The following is a 16,714-nucleotide window of genomic DNA, read 5'->3' on the forward strand; positions in this document are numbered from 1 at the left end:
TGTTTATTTATGCATACAAGAACTGGGCTACAGGCCAGAGGTGTGGGGGTGAGAGAATTCACCAGACAGAGTGGGGAGCAGAACATGTGGATCTGCCAAAACACACTGCTGAGGGGAGCAGCAGGTGAGACAGGAGAGGTCTGCTATGCCATGTTGGTCAGCTCCCTGGCCAGGGATTGAACTCATATAGCTTGATAATACTGACACTTTAACCCCTGAACCACCAGGGAGGCCCATGCACCTATTTTATAGATTGGTGCTCCTTAACTGATCCTAATAAATATCCCCTCTTGGATTCCAGCTGTTTGTTAGATAATATTTGTTCTGGCTTTATGTTCTGACTTTATGTTAAACAAAAAAATCCCCAAACTGTCCCAACTGTTAGTCATTAAATATAAAGGAATGTTCTCAACAGTGGAGTCTGTTTTATCTAGGCAAATATTTCCTGATTAATTTAGTCCAAACACATACATCTCAAAATTATGTGTATGTGTGCATTTGTACCCATCATTTAACTTAGAAAACAATATTCTAGCTTAAAATATAGCATATTTTTTTCATTTTAAAACATAATTTAAGATTTTTATCCTTCAAATTCACTTATTTCTTGTCCTCAAAGAAAAAAATAATTACTATCCATGCTTCAAGGTATATATTTATTATAATCTACCATCATGTCCCTACTAAGCAACAACTTCAAAGAAGAAACAAACTAAATAAATGGAAAGAAAAAGAAAGGGAACAATGAAGGCATCAGAGTCTGACATAGCATCATAGAATAGAATGGAAGTTATGTTAGCAAATTTAGGGCATTTTGCAGGATGACTGCATCTTTCAAAATTTGAGTAATCAACAGAAAATATGAATGAATCCAACATATTTTACAGCAAAAATTTCATACAATCTTGCTTTAAGTTTAATGGCTTTTCACAGTTATATACTTCTTAAAAATCATTCTCTAAAAAAAGAGGAATTTATCAGTATTTACTCCATTGTTGTCACTTCAAACTTACAGCAACTGCCTCCAGGATTTGTTTAACAGCATCAGCAGCATCTCGTTCACTGTAATACCCTTTTTCCACAATCCTAAAAACAAGAAACAAAAACTGTGAAATTCTTATAACACCCACGCAGTCTATTGAGTGGATGTTAAAAGGACTTAATATTATAGAAGATGCATCTAAACAATTGCAACAGACTATAACAGCCTCAAGGTAAATACTTCCATAAACTGCACTCTGGAAATCTTAGGATTTATTTAGATAGATGAAAAACATTTATTTTACCTTAGTTTGAACTGTCCACCCCATTCCATATATATATTTTAAATTTTGTATTGTGAGTCATTTTATTTTTTAAATTTTTTTATAAATTTTATTTTTATATTCCCCATACAATTGCAACCCCCTTATTTTGACCCCAATCCCTCCCTTCCCCACCCCACCACCCCCTATAGAGTGTCTCTGGTTCATAGTTGTTTGTTGATTTTGATTTTCACTTTCTTGTATTCTTTTTCCTGGTCCCTTATTTAAGTTTTCTAGATTCCTGCTATGAGTGAGACCATCCGGCATTTTTCTTTTTCTTTTTGGCTTATTTTGCTGAACATGATCCCTTCCAGCACCATCCATGTTGCTGCAAATTGCATGTGTTTATCTTTTTTGAATGCTGAGTAATATTCCATGGTGCATATGTACCATATCTTCTTGATCCAGTCATCTATTTTTGGGCATTTGGGTTGTTTCCAAAGCTTAGCTATTGTAAAAAGTGCTGCTATAAACACAGGGGTCCAGGTGCTCTTTGGAGTTATTTTAAACATATAACAAGTAAACAATATTCCATGAACCAGTATAAAGAATTGTAACACAGCTTGAACAATTATTAATTCATGGCCTATCCTGTTTTATCTATCCAATTAATCCACTTTCTCCTCTTTTATTACTTTCTTTTTTTTAAAGATTTATTTATTTATTTATACAAGCACTGGGTACAGTCAGAAACACGGGAGGGTGAGAGAATTCACCAGAGCCAGAGGGGAGAGCAAAGCAGGCAGACTGACAAAGTACACTGCTGAGGGTAGCAGCGGGTGGCAGGAGAGGTTCGCGTGCCATGTGGGACCCTTGCCGGGGCGGCCAGGGGATCAACTGGTGCTGAAGAGGCAGCAGGCAGCTTCGCAACCCAGCGCTCAACCGATACGCGATCGGGGAGGCCCTCCTCTTTTATTACTTTCAAGTAAATATCAGACACATAATTCCATTCATCAATATTAAATAATAACTAGGATGTTATGATCACATCTATAAATTATAATTCCTTTATATAAACAAATTAGCAGTGTTTCAAACTTACAATTATTTGGAGGTATTAAATATTATGTATTTGAATCAGTAGCTAAATAAGTCCAAACAATTTGATTGAGATATCTATCTTTTTTACCCATGCCTCCTTCCTCCCTCCTCTCCCTCTCCCAAGTGCATTCTCTCTCTCTCATTCACTCTCTCCCTCTCTTTCTCTCTCTCTTATTTTCTGAATAAATGATAATTTTTTTTTTAATTTCAGGAATTTGTGCCCAAATTAGAATGTGTTCTATTTATTTCCTTTCACTCTTTGGTTTTCTTCTTTGAGGGTTACTTTACTAGGTTCAATTTATATTGTTCTTCATGATTGCCTTAATTTTAGCTCATTTTCCAACATTAAATTATAGTCCCATTTATTTTGTGAATATATCCTACTGATATGCTATCATGTCCTAATTGAACTTTATTCTGCATCTTACATTCTGCCTTCATAATCATTTTTTTAAATTTTCTTTTTATTTATATATTTTTTACATCATTGTTCATTTTTAAACAATGTTTGCTTCCCCCCCTCCAGGTGTAGTTCCCATAGAACTTCTTTCACCAATGCCAATGCACTCATGTACCATCAGCACAGTCTTAACTTTTTGACAGAGTAGTATGTCAGGCTGTCCTTTCAAGTTTTGTAGTTCTTGAATTTCCATTTATTTTCGTGAAGTACTAAGTACAGGGCCTCCCTGGTGGCACAAGGGGTTGAGCACAGCACTTTGGGGCTGTCCGCAGCCTCTGCAGCATAAGTTCAATTCCCAGCCAGCCAAGGAGCTACCCACATAGTGTAGCAGACCTCTCCTGCCTCACCTGCTGCTCCTCTCAGCACTGTATTTCAGCCTATCTGCCTCTTCTGTTACCTACTCTGTCTTGGTGAGTTCACTCACCACTCACCACCCCCCACACCTCTAGCCTGTACCCCAGTTCTTGTATGCATAAATAAACTTAAAAAAAACCTTTAAAAAAAAGAAGTACTAAGTACAATCTTGTACTTTCTGAGATCACTTCTCTTCTACCTAGAAATTCATTATGTGTCTGTACTATTTCTACACTGATTACTGGATGTTTTTTCTTTGTATTTTTTCTAACTGTGGGACTTTTACCCAAAGGGGCTTCAAATACTCATTTGAGGAGTGAATGCACAGGCCCATGACTGCATTAGTCTCTTCAGACCCCCCTATGTGTGATTTCTGTTGGACACAGAAATTTCGATGGCAACAATCCTTTACATTGGCCAATCCTTTTTTGCTGTTTCTATCTTCCCAGAATGTCAAAATAAATACATTTTTGATGGCACAATAGATTACCAACCGGCATAAGATATTTTCAGCTGGCAAAAAAGTTGTGGTAAAGACATACCTGAAAAAGTGGAGGGATCAACATGGCGGTGAGGAAATGCTGCAAGTAAGACCTCCCCCCCCAAAAAAAAGTTAATAGGGAGGAAAAGTGGCAGGTCCCTGTGAGAACTGGGACACAGAATACAAAGGGCTACTCTGGCAAACTGCCCAAAGAAAGTTGCTATAAAAAAGAACTAGAAGGGAGGAAAGCTCAGAACCCTGCTACCCTCCCCAACCCTCAAGTCGGCACTCTCCGACCAACAGAAAGTGCAACAGGGTGGTCCCCAGGAAAGGGGGAGGTTCCCCTATATACAAAAGGAGGGAAAAAAAAAAAAAAAACTAAAACCACCAACAAAAACAAAGGAAAAAACTATGCATCAAGCAGGACTGTGAGTGGAAAGGAAATACTTCAGGCACCACACCCTGTGACCTGGAACTGTGGAGAACTAGGCAGGAATTGCTGCTGAGGTGAGGGAACAGCTCCAGGCACCATTAGAGAAAAATAAAGACTCCCAGCAGACCTACAAATAGCCCAAGGCCACCCAGTAAGCTTATGCAGAAAAGCAGTGCTTTCCATAAGCATATGCAGATCATGGCTGCCCAGGTTCCCAAGCCTGCGACCTAGGCTTGTGGGTAGAGGCCCGGGAGTCCTCATTGAGGTGAATTTCCCTCACTGAGTAATCAGAAACCAGGTGCCTGGACACAGGAGCAGGGTGCAAAAGGCGACATTTCTGCGGACACTGAACTGGGCTACAGCCCAAGTCCTGGATCTGAGGGCTTTGAAACTTAGACCCGGGGCACGAAATTTGGGGTGTGGGATCCCCACGACTGTGGGGCATAGGGCAGACACAGCACCCCCATGCTGTTGAGGTACTCCACCCCACTCCCACACTGTTTTCCTGGACCCATAAGGGGTAAAATCAGTTCTGGAAGGACACTAGGAAAGATCTCTGGCGCCACCTAGCAACCAGAAAAAATCACCAACATCCATTAGTTGGAAACCAGGGGTCCCCAAAACACCCTCAGCTCTGAGAGAGGGTGGGCCATGCAAACAGGGGTAAGAAGGGAAATAAGGTGTGGAGCAAGACCCGTGTTGGAACTGAGAGCCAAGCACAGGATACTGGGTATGGGACGCTCCATAGCAGCAGGCACAGCACAGGGTGATAGCCAGCATTTTGGATCTGATAGCCCTGGAACTGAGACCTAGAGTGCAGAATTCAGGGTACAGGATCCATATGGCTGCAGGCACAGCACCAGGTGAACACTGGGCAGACACAGCACCCAGCTTGAATAAGAGCCCCCGTGTTGAGATGCTACCCTCCGTCCCCCCTCCCTTACTCAGAGAACCACTGGGAAAAAGCATAGGTCAGCAAGTACGGGTCTCTGGTGCCACATCGTGACCAGAACAAAATCACCACTAGCTGATTCCCTGTTAGAACTGAGTAAATATACCCCTAAAGCAGCACTCCAAAGAGATGCCTGCCAACACCACTGGCACAATGTCCCAACACATAGAACTAATTAGAAAACAAACAACAGGGAGAAGAAAAAATATAAATAACAAAGCAAGCCTGCAGGAGGACATTCCACAACAAGAAATACATTCATCAGAGCTCAACAATGACATGGAAAAACTTCTCAACCTATCAGATAGAGAATTAATAATCATCCTGATTAAAAAGCAGAAAGAAAACAAAAAGGAAAAAAAATGATCTGAGACAAATAATCACTGAACTGAAGAATGAAATTGAGACCTTAAGAAAGGAAGGAAAAGAAACACAGGAAATAAAAAGATTACTAGAGGAGATAAAGAACTCTGGGAAAAGCAATGGAAACAGAATCCAGAATCGATGAAATGGAAGAATGGATTAGTACTATCGAAGATACAGAAATATAAAAAGCCAAAAGAGAAAAGGAGAGAGAAGCGCAAATGAGGCAGTATGAGGAAACTTTTAGACAATTATCAGACTCCATGAAGAGAGGTAATGTAAGAGTTATAGGCATTCCAGAAGGTGAGGAGAGAGACAAAAGAACTGAGAAATTATTCAAGGAGATAATGGAAGAAAACTTCCCAAGCATGAAAAAGGAGATGAATATAGACATACAAGAAGCAAGAAGAACTCCCAATTACCATCATGAAAAGAAAACTACAGCAAGACACCTAATAGTAAAGCTTGCAAGAGTCCAAGACAAGGAAAAAATAATGAAACTGGCAAGGGGGAAGAAACAGATAACTTATAAGGGAAAACCAATCAGGTTAACTTCAAACTTCTCCAAAGAAACAATACAGGCAAGAAGAGAATGGAGTAACATATTCAGCAAACTTCAAAACAGCAAATGCCAACCAAGAATACTTTACCCTGCAAATCTCTCCTTCCTCTATGAAGAAAAATATGGACATTCTCAGAAAAACAGAAACTCCAGAAATTCATTACAACTAAATCCCAACTCCAAAAAATTCTACAAGAAGTTCTAAAGCCAAAACCAACAGAGTAATGAACAAGAAGAACAGAATAAAGCAAGGAATAACATCACAAAAACAACAAACAAAATGGCAAACACAGATGCCAACATATCAATATTAACTCAAAATGTAAATGGATTAAACTCATCAATAAAAAGACACAAAGTAGCCGGCTGGATTAAAAAACAAAGTCCAACCTTCTGTTATCTCCAGGAAACACATTTAACCACAAAAGACAAACATAGACTGAAAGTGAAAGGTTGGAAAACAATCCTACAAGCAAATAGACCAAAAAGAAGGCAGGAACAGCCATACGTATATCAGATGAAATAGACTGCAAATTAAAAAGGTAAAAAGAGACATAGATGGACACTACATTATGATCAAAGGAACAATACATCAGGAAGATATAACACTCATCGACATATACTCACCAAATGAAAGGGCAACAAAATATATTAAACAATTATTATTAGCTCTGAAAACAGATATTAAATAAAATACATATATAGTGGGAGACTTTAACACCCCACTTTCACCAATGGACAGATCAATGAGAAAAAAAATAAACAAAGATACTAGAGCCCTAAATAAAGACATGGAACTCATGGACTTAACAGACTTCTATATAGGACACTGCACCCAAAAAATCTGAGTACACATTTTTCTCAAGTGTGCATGGATCATTCTTCAGAATTGATCACATACTGGGCCACAAGACAAACATCAACAGATACATGAAAATCAAAATCATTTAACTATCTTCTCTGACCATAAAGGCATCAAGCTAGAAATAAATCATGAAAAGAAAACAAGGAACCTTCCCACTTCATGGAAACTGAAATCCAAACTACTGGAAGACCACTGGACTAATGAGGAGATCAAAGAAGAAATTAAAAAATACTTTGAGCTGAACGACAAGGAGGATACTGCTTTCCAGAATGTTTGGGATGCAGCAAAATCAGTAATAAGAGTAAAATCTATAGCAATACAGGCTCGCATCAACAAACAAGAAAGTACTCAAAGAAACAAACTAATCTCACATCTCAAAGAGTTAGAAAAAGAACAACAAAAAAAAACCCTAAAGCCAGTAGAAGAAAGGAAATAATAAAAATCAAAGCAGAAATAAATGAACTGGAAATTAAAAAAACAATCCAAAAGATCAATGAAACCAAAAGTTGGTTCTTTGAAAAAATAAACAAAATAGACAAACCTCTAGCCAGGCTCATGGAGAAAAAAATGGGAGAAAACACATATAAATAGGAATATAAATGAAAGAGGAGAAATCACAACAGACCCAGTAGAAATCAGAAGAATAATCAGAGATTACTATGAACACTTATATACAAACAAATTCAACAACCTAGAAGAGATGGACAAATTCCTAGAATCATATAATCATCCAAATCTGGACAAAGAAGAAATAGAACAACTAAACAGACCAATTACAAGCAGCAAAATTGAGGCAGTAATCAAAGCACTCCCCAAAAACAAAATCCCAAGCCCAGATGGTTTCACAGATGAATTCTACCAAACATTCAGCAGTGAATTAGTGCCTATCCTACACAAACTCTTTCAAAATATTGAAAAAGGAATATTACCAAATGCATTCCACAAAGTCAATATTACACTAATACCAAAACCAAACAAAGACAGCACAAAAAAAAAGAAAATTACAGGTCAATCTCCCTAATGAACACTGATGCAAAATCCTCAACAAAATTCTTGCCAACAGAATCCAACAATGCATCCATAAGATAATTCACCACGACCAAGTAGGATTGATTCCAGGGACACAACAGTGGTTTGACATTCGAAAATCAATCAATATAATCCAACACATCAACAAAAAGAAATATAAAAAACATGATAATATCCATAGATGCTGAGAAAGCATTCATTTATGATAAAGGCCCTTGAAATTCTCAGGATACAAGAAATGTACCTGAACATCATAAAGGCCATATATGACAAGCCCACAGCCAATGTCATTCTCAATGGTGAAAAGCTGAAAGCATTCCCATTAAGATCTGGAACAAGACCACTCTCACCACTGCTTTTCAACATAATACTGGAAGTCCTTGCCAGAGCAGTAAGACAAGAGAATGACATACAAGGAATCCAAATAGGCAAGGAAGAAGTCAAACTATCACTATTTGCAGATGATATGATAATATATATAGATAACCCCAAAAATTCCACAGAAAAACTAATTAAACTAATCAATCAGTTTAGTAAAGTGGCAGGATACAAAATCAACACACAAAAATCAGTAGCCTTCTTATACATAAACAATAAATCTGAAGAAGAAATCGAGAAAACTACCCCTTTTATTACTGAAACAAAAAAAAATAATTGGGAATAAACCTAACAAAAGAAGTAAAGGACCTATACAAAGAAAACCATAAAACACTGTTAAAAGAAATAGAAGTAGATGCAAAGAAATGGAAAGACACCCTCTGCTCATGGATCAGAAGAATTAACATTATCAAAATGGCCAGCCTACCAAAAGCAATCTACAGATTCAATGCTATTCCAATTAAAATTTTGATATTATTTTTCAAAGAAATAGAAAAAATATTGATGAAATACATATGGAGCCACTAAAAACTACAAATAGCCAAAACCCTCCTGAAAAAAGAAAAAAGAAGGGAATGTAGGCATCACTCTCCCAGATTTCAAATTATACTACAAAGCCATAATAATCAAAACTGCATGGTATTGGAACAAGAATAGACACAAGGATCATTGGAACTAAATAGAAAACCCAGAAATAAACCCAAAGATTTATGGTCAACTAATCTTTGACAAAGGAGCAAAGAATATGCACTGGAGCAAAAGAAAATTTGTTCAATAAATGGTGCTGGGAAAACTGGGTTGCTACAAGCTAAAGAATAAAACTTGACTACTACCTCACACCATGCACAAAAACCAACTCAAAATGGATTAAAGAGCTAGACATAAGACCTGAAACATGAAATATATAGAAGGAAATATAGGTGAAACACTACATGATATGCACCTCAAAGACATCTTTACAGACATATCACCCAAAACAATGATAGTGAAAGCAAAGATAAACAGCTGGGACTACATCAAATTAAAGAGCTTCTGCACAGCAAAAAAGACAATAACCAAAATAAAGAGAAACCCCACCAACTGGGAGAACATTTCTGCACACAACACTAATGATAAAGGACTGATCACAAAAATCTACAAAGAGCTGATGAGACTCAACAAAAACAAAGAAAATAATCCAGTCAAAAAATGGGCAGAAGAGCTAAAAAGAAACTTCTCTGAAGAGGAAATGCAAATGGCCAACAGGTATACGAAAAAATGTTCAACATCACTTGTAATCAGGTGAATGAAAATCAAAACTCTAATGAGATACCATCTTACACCAGTGAGAATGGCATATATTAAAATAACTAGCAACAACAAATGTTGGCAAGGATGTGGAGAAAAAGGAACTCTTCTGCACTGCTGGTAGGAGTGTCAAATGGTCCAACCACTATGGAAAGCTGTGTGGAGATTCCTCAACCTACTAAAGATAAAGCTTCCATATAATCTAGCAATTCCACTCCTATGTATTTACCCAAAGGACACAAAAACATTAATTCCAAAGGGCAGCACCCCTATGTTTATAGCAGCACTATTTACAATAGCTAAGCTTTGGAAACAACCCAAATGCCCAAAAATAGATGACTGGATCAAGAAGATGTGGTACATATACACCATGGAATATTACTCAGCAATCAAAAAAGATAAACACATGAAATTTGCAGTAACATGGATGGAGCTGGAAGGGATCATGCTTAGTAAAATAAGCCAGAAAGAAAAAGAAAAATACCGGATAGTCTCACTCATAGCAGGAATCTAGAAAACCTAAATAAGGGACCAGGAAAAAGAATAAATATAAGAAAGAAAAAATCAAACAACTATAAACCAGAGCCACACTATGGGGTGGGGGGGGCAAGGAGGGATTAGAGTCATAATAAGGAGGTGTTCAATTGTATGGGGAATATAAAAATTAAATAAAATAAAAGAAGACATACCTGAAAATGTGAATTCAAAACATAAAAGAGAAAAAAAACTTGTATAACTGTTTAAATTTTGCATTGACAATTTCATTAAAGTGTTAATGTCTCACAGTTATTTATCTGAAAGTATCTTTTTTCTTTCATTGTTGTAGTAAGAAATTTTAAGTGTTCAAAGTAGTTGATGTTACAAAATGATTTTAAAATATGTAAAATGGAATCAGAGTTACATAGAGGCCTCTGTAAGACAACCCCCAACTCAATGGGGAGGTAGGGCCCACACCCAATACAGAAGACATCTAATACCCCAAGTCAGCACCCAACACCCACATGGAGCAGCTGAGTCCTGTAGCTCATATAAGAACACCTTTTTGTCTAGCATGTATGGAAGGAGCCACACAATGCAGAATCCCACAATCACAGTGGCACCTTGAAAGAAAAAATGAAAAAAATATATAATTAATGGGGAAATGGATAATTATAACAAATGGCATGATGAATCCACAGGGGAATACAACAACACAGAAAGAAAAAAATCCCCAGAGCCCAGTCACAAAATATTGAAAGATCTGTTCTTATTTTTCTAAAGATTTATTTATTTATGCACACAAGAGCTGGTGCACAGGCCAGAGATGTGGGGGTGTGTGTGAGAGGATGCGCCAGAGACAGAATGGGGAGCAGAACAGGCAGACTGACTGAAATACACTGCTGAGTGGAGCAGCGGGCAAGGCAGGAGAGGTCTGCTGTGCCATGTGGGTTTCTCCCTGGCCGGCCGGGGATCCAACTTATGTTGCAGAAGCTGTGGATTGCTTCATAGTGTGGTGTTTAACCCCTTATGCCACCAGGGAGGCCCAAAAGATCTGTTCTTTATATCAAAACCAGAATTCAAATAGCCACGATAAAGAAATTCAAAGACATGGAAGAAAATTCAGAAAAATGATTGAATGTACTGAGAAATAAAATCAACAAATGATGATGAAAATTTAATCATGAAACAAGAAAATGGAGATTCAGGTTATTAAAGGACAACAGAGGAGATAAAATATTCAGGAGATAGTTATAGAATTAGAATAGAACAAAAATATGATTATTTATAAATGACTAAAGAATCTGAGAAGAAAAGCAAAGAGAGAAATGGGGAAAAAGACAAAGAATCTCTCTAAGAAATGTCCAAGGAAAAAAATGAATAATGGGTATAGCAGACATAGAAGAGAGAGGAAAAGGAGCAGAAAATATATCTAAGGAAATGATAGGGGAAAACTTACAGAAACTGGAGTAAAGACTAAATATACAAATCAAGGAAGCTAAATGAACACTGGCATACCTAAATAAAATGAGAAATATACCAAGACATATAGTAGTGAAACTTCCAAGAGTTTAAGACAAAGAAAGAATACTGAAGTTGGCAGAGGAAAGAAGCAGATATTCTAAAAAGGTGCCATGATCAGGCTAACATCAGACTTCTCTAAAGAAACACAATGGACAATGAGAGAAGGAACAACGTGATCCAAATACTTAACATAAATCTTCCAACCATGAATACACCATGCTACAAGTCTCTCATTCAGATATGAGGGAAAAATAAATGTCTTCTTAGATAAAGCGAAATGGATGTACTTATAAACACTGAAAACTCCTCCAAGAAATATTGAAAGGAGTTCTCATATCAAAATTGAAGAGCAGAAATAAAGACATTACAACAGTTACAACAGAAATTCAGATGATAGAGACCACTGTGAACTAGTATGCTAATAGGATGCTACTAGGATCAATAACTACTGTATGCTAATGGGATCAATAACATAGAAGAGATGAACAAATTGCTATAATCATACAATTAGCTGAGGCTGAATAGGGAAAAAATAGAAAACTTGAACAGACCTATCTCAAGCAAGGAGATTGAAAAGACTGAAACAATAATCAGAATCTCCAACCAACCAATGTCTAGGACTATAGATTGTTTTACATTTTTACCAAAATATCACAGATAAACTAATACCTATTCTACTCAAACTCTTCCAAAAAACTGAGAGGAGGAATTCTTCCAAATATATTTTATGAGCCCAACATCATTCTGGTACCAAAACCAAACAAAAACAATACAAAAAATGGAAACAGTCCAATTTCCCTAATGAGCACAGATGCAAAAAATCCTCAATAAAATCTTAGCAAACCAAATCCAAAAATGCATCAAAAGGATTATATACACCATGACCGAGTAGATTCATAGCAGGTACACACAGATGTTTCAGCATATGAAAATCAGTCAATATCATTCATCACATCAGCAAAAAAGAAAGGTAAAAACCATGATTATAACATGTGAGAAAACATCTGATAAAATTTAAAATTCATTTATGGTGAAAACCCTTGAAAAAGCCTGGAATATGTGGAACATATATTAACATAATAAAACATAGATAAACACACAGCTAATACTCTCAATGGTGAAAAACTGAAAGGCTTTCTGCTAAGATCTAATACAAAATAAGTATGTCCACTCTCACCACTACTGCTCAACTTAGTACTGGAAGTCCAAGATAGAGCAATTAGAGGATAACAGGAATACAAATTGGCAAAGAAAGTAAAACTATCATTCTTATTTATTTTTATTTTTTACATCATTGTTCTTTTTTTATTTTATATATTTTTTACATCATTGTTCATTTTTGCACAATGTATGCATTTTCATCTTGGTTATAGTCACCATACAGTTCTTATCACCCTTCTTTTGATCCTACCCCCTTCTCCTCCCACCCCCACAGTGTGTCTCTGGTTTATAGTTGCTTGTTGATTTTGATTTTTCCTTTATTATAATTAGTCTTTTTCCTGGTCGCTTATTTAGGTTTTCTAAATTCCTGCTATGAGTGAGACCATCCAGTATTTTTCTTGTTCTTTCTGGCTTATTTCACTTAGCATGATCCCTTCAGCTACATTGATATTGCTGCAAATTGTATGAGTTCATCTTTTTTGATTGGTGAGTAATATTCCATTGTGTATATGTACCACATCTTCTTGATCCAGTTATCTAAATTTGGGCATTTGGGTTGCTTCCATAGCTTACCTATGGAATATGTAAATAGTGCTGCAATAAACATAGGAGTGCAGATGCCCTTTTAAATTAATGTTTCTGTGTCCTTTGGGTAAATACCTAGGAGTGGAATTACTGGATCATATGGAAGCTTCATCTTTAGCTCATTCTTCATTTATAAATAATGTTTGCATGCCCCCCTCAGGTGTAGTCCGTGCACCATCACCACAGTCCTCTGTGTTCTTCCTTCCCTCGCTCTGATCCCTCTTTCTCCTCCTCCCCTGCAGGATGTCTCTGATTTATAATTCTCTGTTTTTGACTATTCAACTTAATACTGCAAGTCCAAGATAGAGCAGTTAGAGGAGAGAAAGATATAAAAGGAATTCAAATTGGAAAGAAAGTAAAACCATCATTAATTTTATCACTATATTTAGATGGCATGATACTATACATAGAAAACCCTCATGACTCCATGGAAAAAATAATCAAAACAATCAGTTTAGCAAAGTGACAGGGTATAAAAATCAATACACAAAAGTTAGTTGCCATCTTATATACAAACAACTAATAGTGGATGAAGAAATTCATAAATCAACCCCACTATAATCATACCAAAAACAAATACCTAGAGTAAATCTAACAAAGGAGGTAAAAGAGCTATGCAATTAAAACCATAAGGCATTGTTAATAGAAACAGAACACACAAAAATAGGGAAAAATATTCCCTGTTCTGGATTGGGATAATCAACATTGTTAAAACATACATTCTACCCAAAGCAATATATAAATTCAAAATCCCAATAAAAATGTCAATGGTGTTCTTCAAAAAAACTGGAATAAGCACTACTATTCAAATGGAGTCTCAAAAGACTACAAATAGACAAATCAATCCCAACAATAAAGCAGTATAAACACATAATAATTAAACCACCTGATACTGGACATAAGCACACACACAAATCAGTGGCACAGGATTGAGAGTCCAGAAATAAACCCATTTGTACATGGACAGGTAATTTATGACAAACATGTCAAAAACATACACTGGAACAAGAAAAGACCCCTCAATAAATAGTGTGGGGAAAACTAGGTAACCACCTGTAAACCATTAAAACTAGATGACACTTTTGTACCATATTCAAAATTAATTCAAAATTACTTGGATGTAAGTCCTGAGACCATAAAATATATATAAGAAAACATAGGCTAAATACTCCATACATAATCTTAGAAGATATCTTTGCGTGGATTGCCTCCAAGGAAAACAAGAGAGAACATAAGCTATTGGGACTACATCAAAATTGAAATCTTCACAGCAAAAGAAACTGTAACAAAGACAAAAAGTCACTTTTAGAGAATAGGATTAAATTTTCACACACAATACATTGACAAGGGCTGATATTCAAAATCTACAAAGAACTCAAGTAATTCAACAAAAGAAAACAAATAACTGAATCAAAAAAATAAGCAGAAAAGTAAAATAGACAGTTCACAAAATAAGATACACAGATGGCCAATAGGAACATGAAAAAATGTTCATTACTTATCATTAGGGAAATGAAAATTAAAACCACAATGACAAACTATCTCACTTCTGTGAGAATGGTCCATACTGAAAAGATCAAAAACAAGTGCTTGTGAGGATGTGGAGGAAAGGAAACACTTGTGCACCGTGGGTGGGAATGTAGACTGGTAGAGCCCTGATGGAAAACAGTATGGAGGTTTCTTACAAGATTAGAAATGTATCTACCATATTACACAGGAATTCCTCTACATGCACCTACACAAAAACCCCATGAAAACAATATTTTTGAAGGGACACTTCCACTCCTATGTTCATTGCAGTACTATTTACAATAATACAACTATGGAAACAACCTAAGTGCTGGAAAACAGATAAGTGCATTGGGAGGTGTGGTATATATACACCATAGAATAATATTCAGTGATCAAAAAATATAAACTTATGCCATTTGCAGAAACACTGATGGAGCTGAAAGGGATTATGCTCAGTGAAATAAGTCAGAACTATAAAGATAAAAACCAGCTGCTGTAATTTATATGTGGAATATAAAGAAATGGAGACCAATTAAAAAATAATAAAAATGGGCAGACCGGGCGTGCAGGGGAGCGCGTCCCCTGCACCAGCATTTTGCAGCAGGGACCTTTCTTTGCTGGAGACTGTGTGAAACAAGCAGAAGGCTCACCGAGGAGCCAGAGGTAAGGTGGGAGGCTTGCCCATGCCGGGCGCATTCTAGCCTGCAGTCCCAGCCCAGAGGGGAGCGGCATCCACCGCTGGGGCAGACCAGGCATGCAGGGGAGCGTGCCCAGCACCGGCATTTGCAGCAGGGACCTTTCTTTGGTGGAGACTGTGTGAACCCAGCAGAAGTTCCCCAGAGGAGCCAGAGGTGAGCTGGGAAGGTCACCCAAGATGCCGGCCAGTACCAGCAACACAGTGTCACAAGGAATACGGCAAATTAGAAAAAAGGCAGTAGGGAGTAGAAAAACCACATGCAACCCAGCAACTCCTCAGCAAAAAAGCACACCGCAAAAAAAACCATATACCAGATTGCAACGACAGTAACTTGGAAGAACTTCTGAGCCTTCCAGATAGAGAATTTAAAATTGCTGTGATTAAAAAACTGACAGAAGTCATAAAGGAAAACAATGATAAGGGGAAAATAATTAATGACCAGAAGAATGAAATTGAGTCCCTAAAGAGGGAAGTAAAAGAAATGCAGGAGATCAAAGAATTAATGGAGACCCTAAAGAACTCTGGGAAAAGCAATGAAAGCAGAATAGATGAAATGGAAGAACGAATAAGTACTCTTGAAGACACAGAAATAAAAAGAACTAAAACAGAAAAGGAAGGAGAAGTACGAAGGAAAAAGACTGAAGAAAGACTTCGGGAACTATCTGACTCCATGAGGAAAGGAAATATAAGAGTTATAGGAATCCCAGAAGGAGAGGAGAGAGATGTAGGAACAGAGAAAATATTCAAGGATATAATTGAAGAGAACTTCCCAAATGCGAAGAAGGAGCTGAAAATTGATATACAAGAAATAAGAAGAACACCAAACTTCCATGACGAAAGGAAAAATACAGCAAGACACATAATAGTAAAGCTCCCAAGAATCCAAGGCAAGGAAAAAATAATGAAACTGACAAGAGGGAAGAAACAGATAACATTCAAAGGGAAACCAATCAGACTGACATCAGACTTCTCTGAAGAAACACTACGGGCAAGGAGAGAGTGGAGGGACATAGTCAACAGACTCCAAGAAAACAGATGCCAACCAAGAATACTCTATCCCGCAAAGCTCTCCTTCCTCTATAAAGAAAGAATAAGGACCTTCCCAGACAAACAGAAACTCTGGAATTTTATTACGACTAAACCCCCACTCCAAAAAATACTACAAGGAGTCCTAAAGCCAGAACCTCAGAGGGACAAATAACAACAAAAGAAGGCAAAAAAAAGTTATTAAAAGAATAAATAAATAAAA

At 37.0% G+C, this 16,714-nt stretch overlaps 1 protein-coding gene across 3 annotated transcripts in view; it reads right to left on the minus strand.

The window, feature by feature from the left end:
* CAMK4 (calcium/calmodulin dependent protein kinase IV) overlaps positions 1–16,714 on the minus strand; it is a 293,642-nt gene that overhangs the window by 66,864 nt on the left and 210,064 nt on the right. For all 3 annotated transcript variants that reach the window (XM_054688256.1, XM_037529068.2, XM_054688257.1), the window contains one exon: positions 1,014–1,086. In XM_054688256.1, coding sequence (XP_054544231.1) covers positions 1,014–1,086 — 73 coding nt within the window. The remainder of the gene's footprint in view (positions 1–1,013; positions 1,087–16,714) is intronic.

Source organism: Talpa occidentalis, unplaced genomic scaffold (genome assembly GCF_014898055.3).
Source record: "Talpa occidentalis isolate TD23 unplaced genomic scaffold, MPIMG_talOcc4v2.1 talOcc4.6, whole genome shotgun sequence".
In the NCBI taxonomy this organism is placed as follows: Eukaryota; Metazoa; Chordata; class Mammalia; order Eulipotyphla; family Talpidae; genus Talpa; species Talpa occidentalis.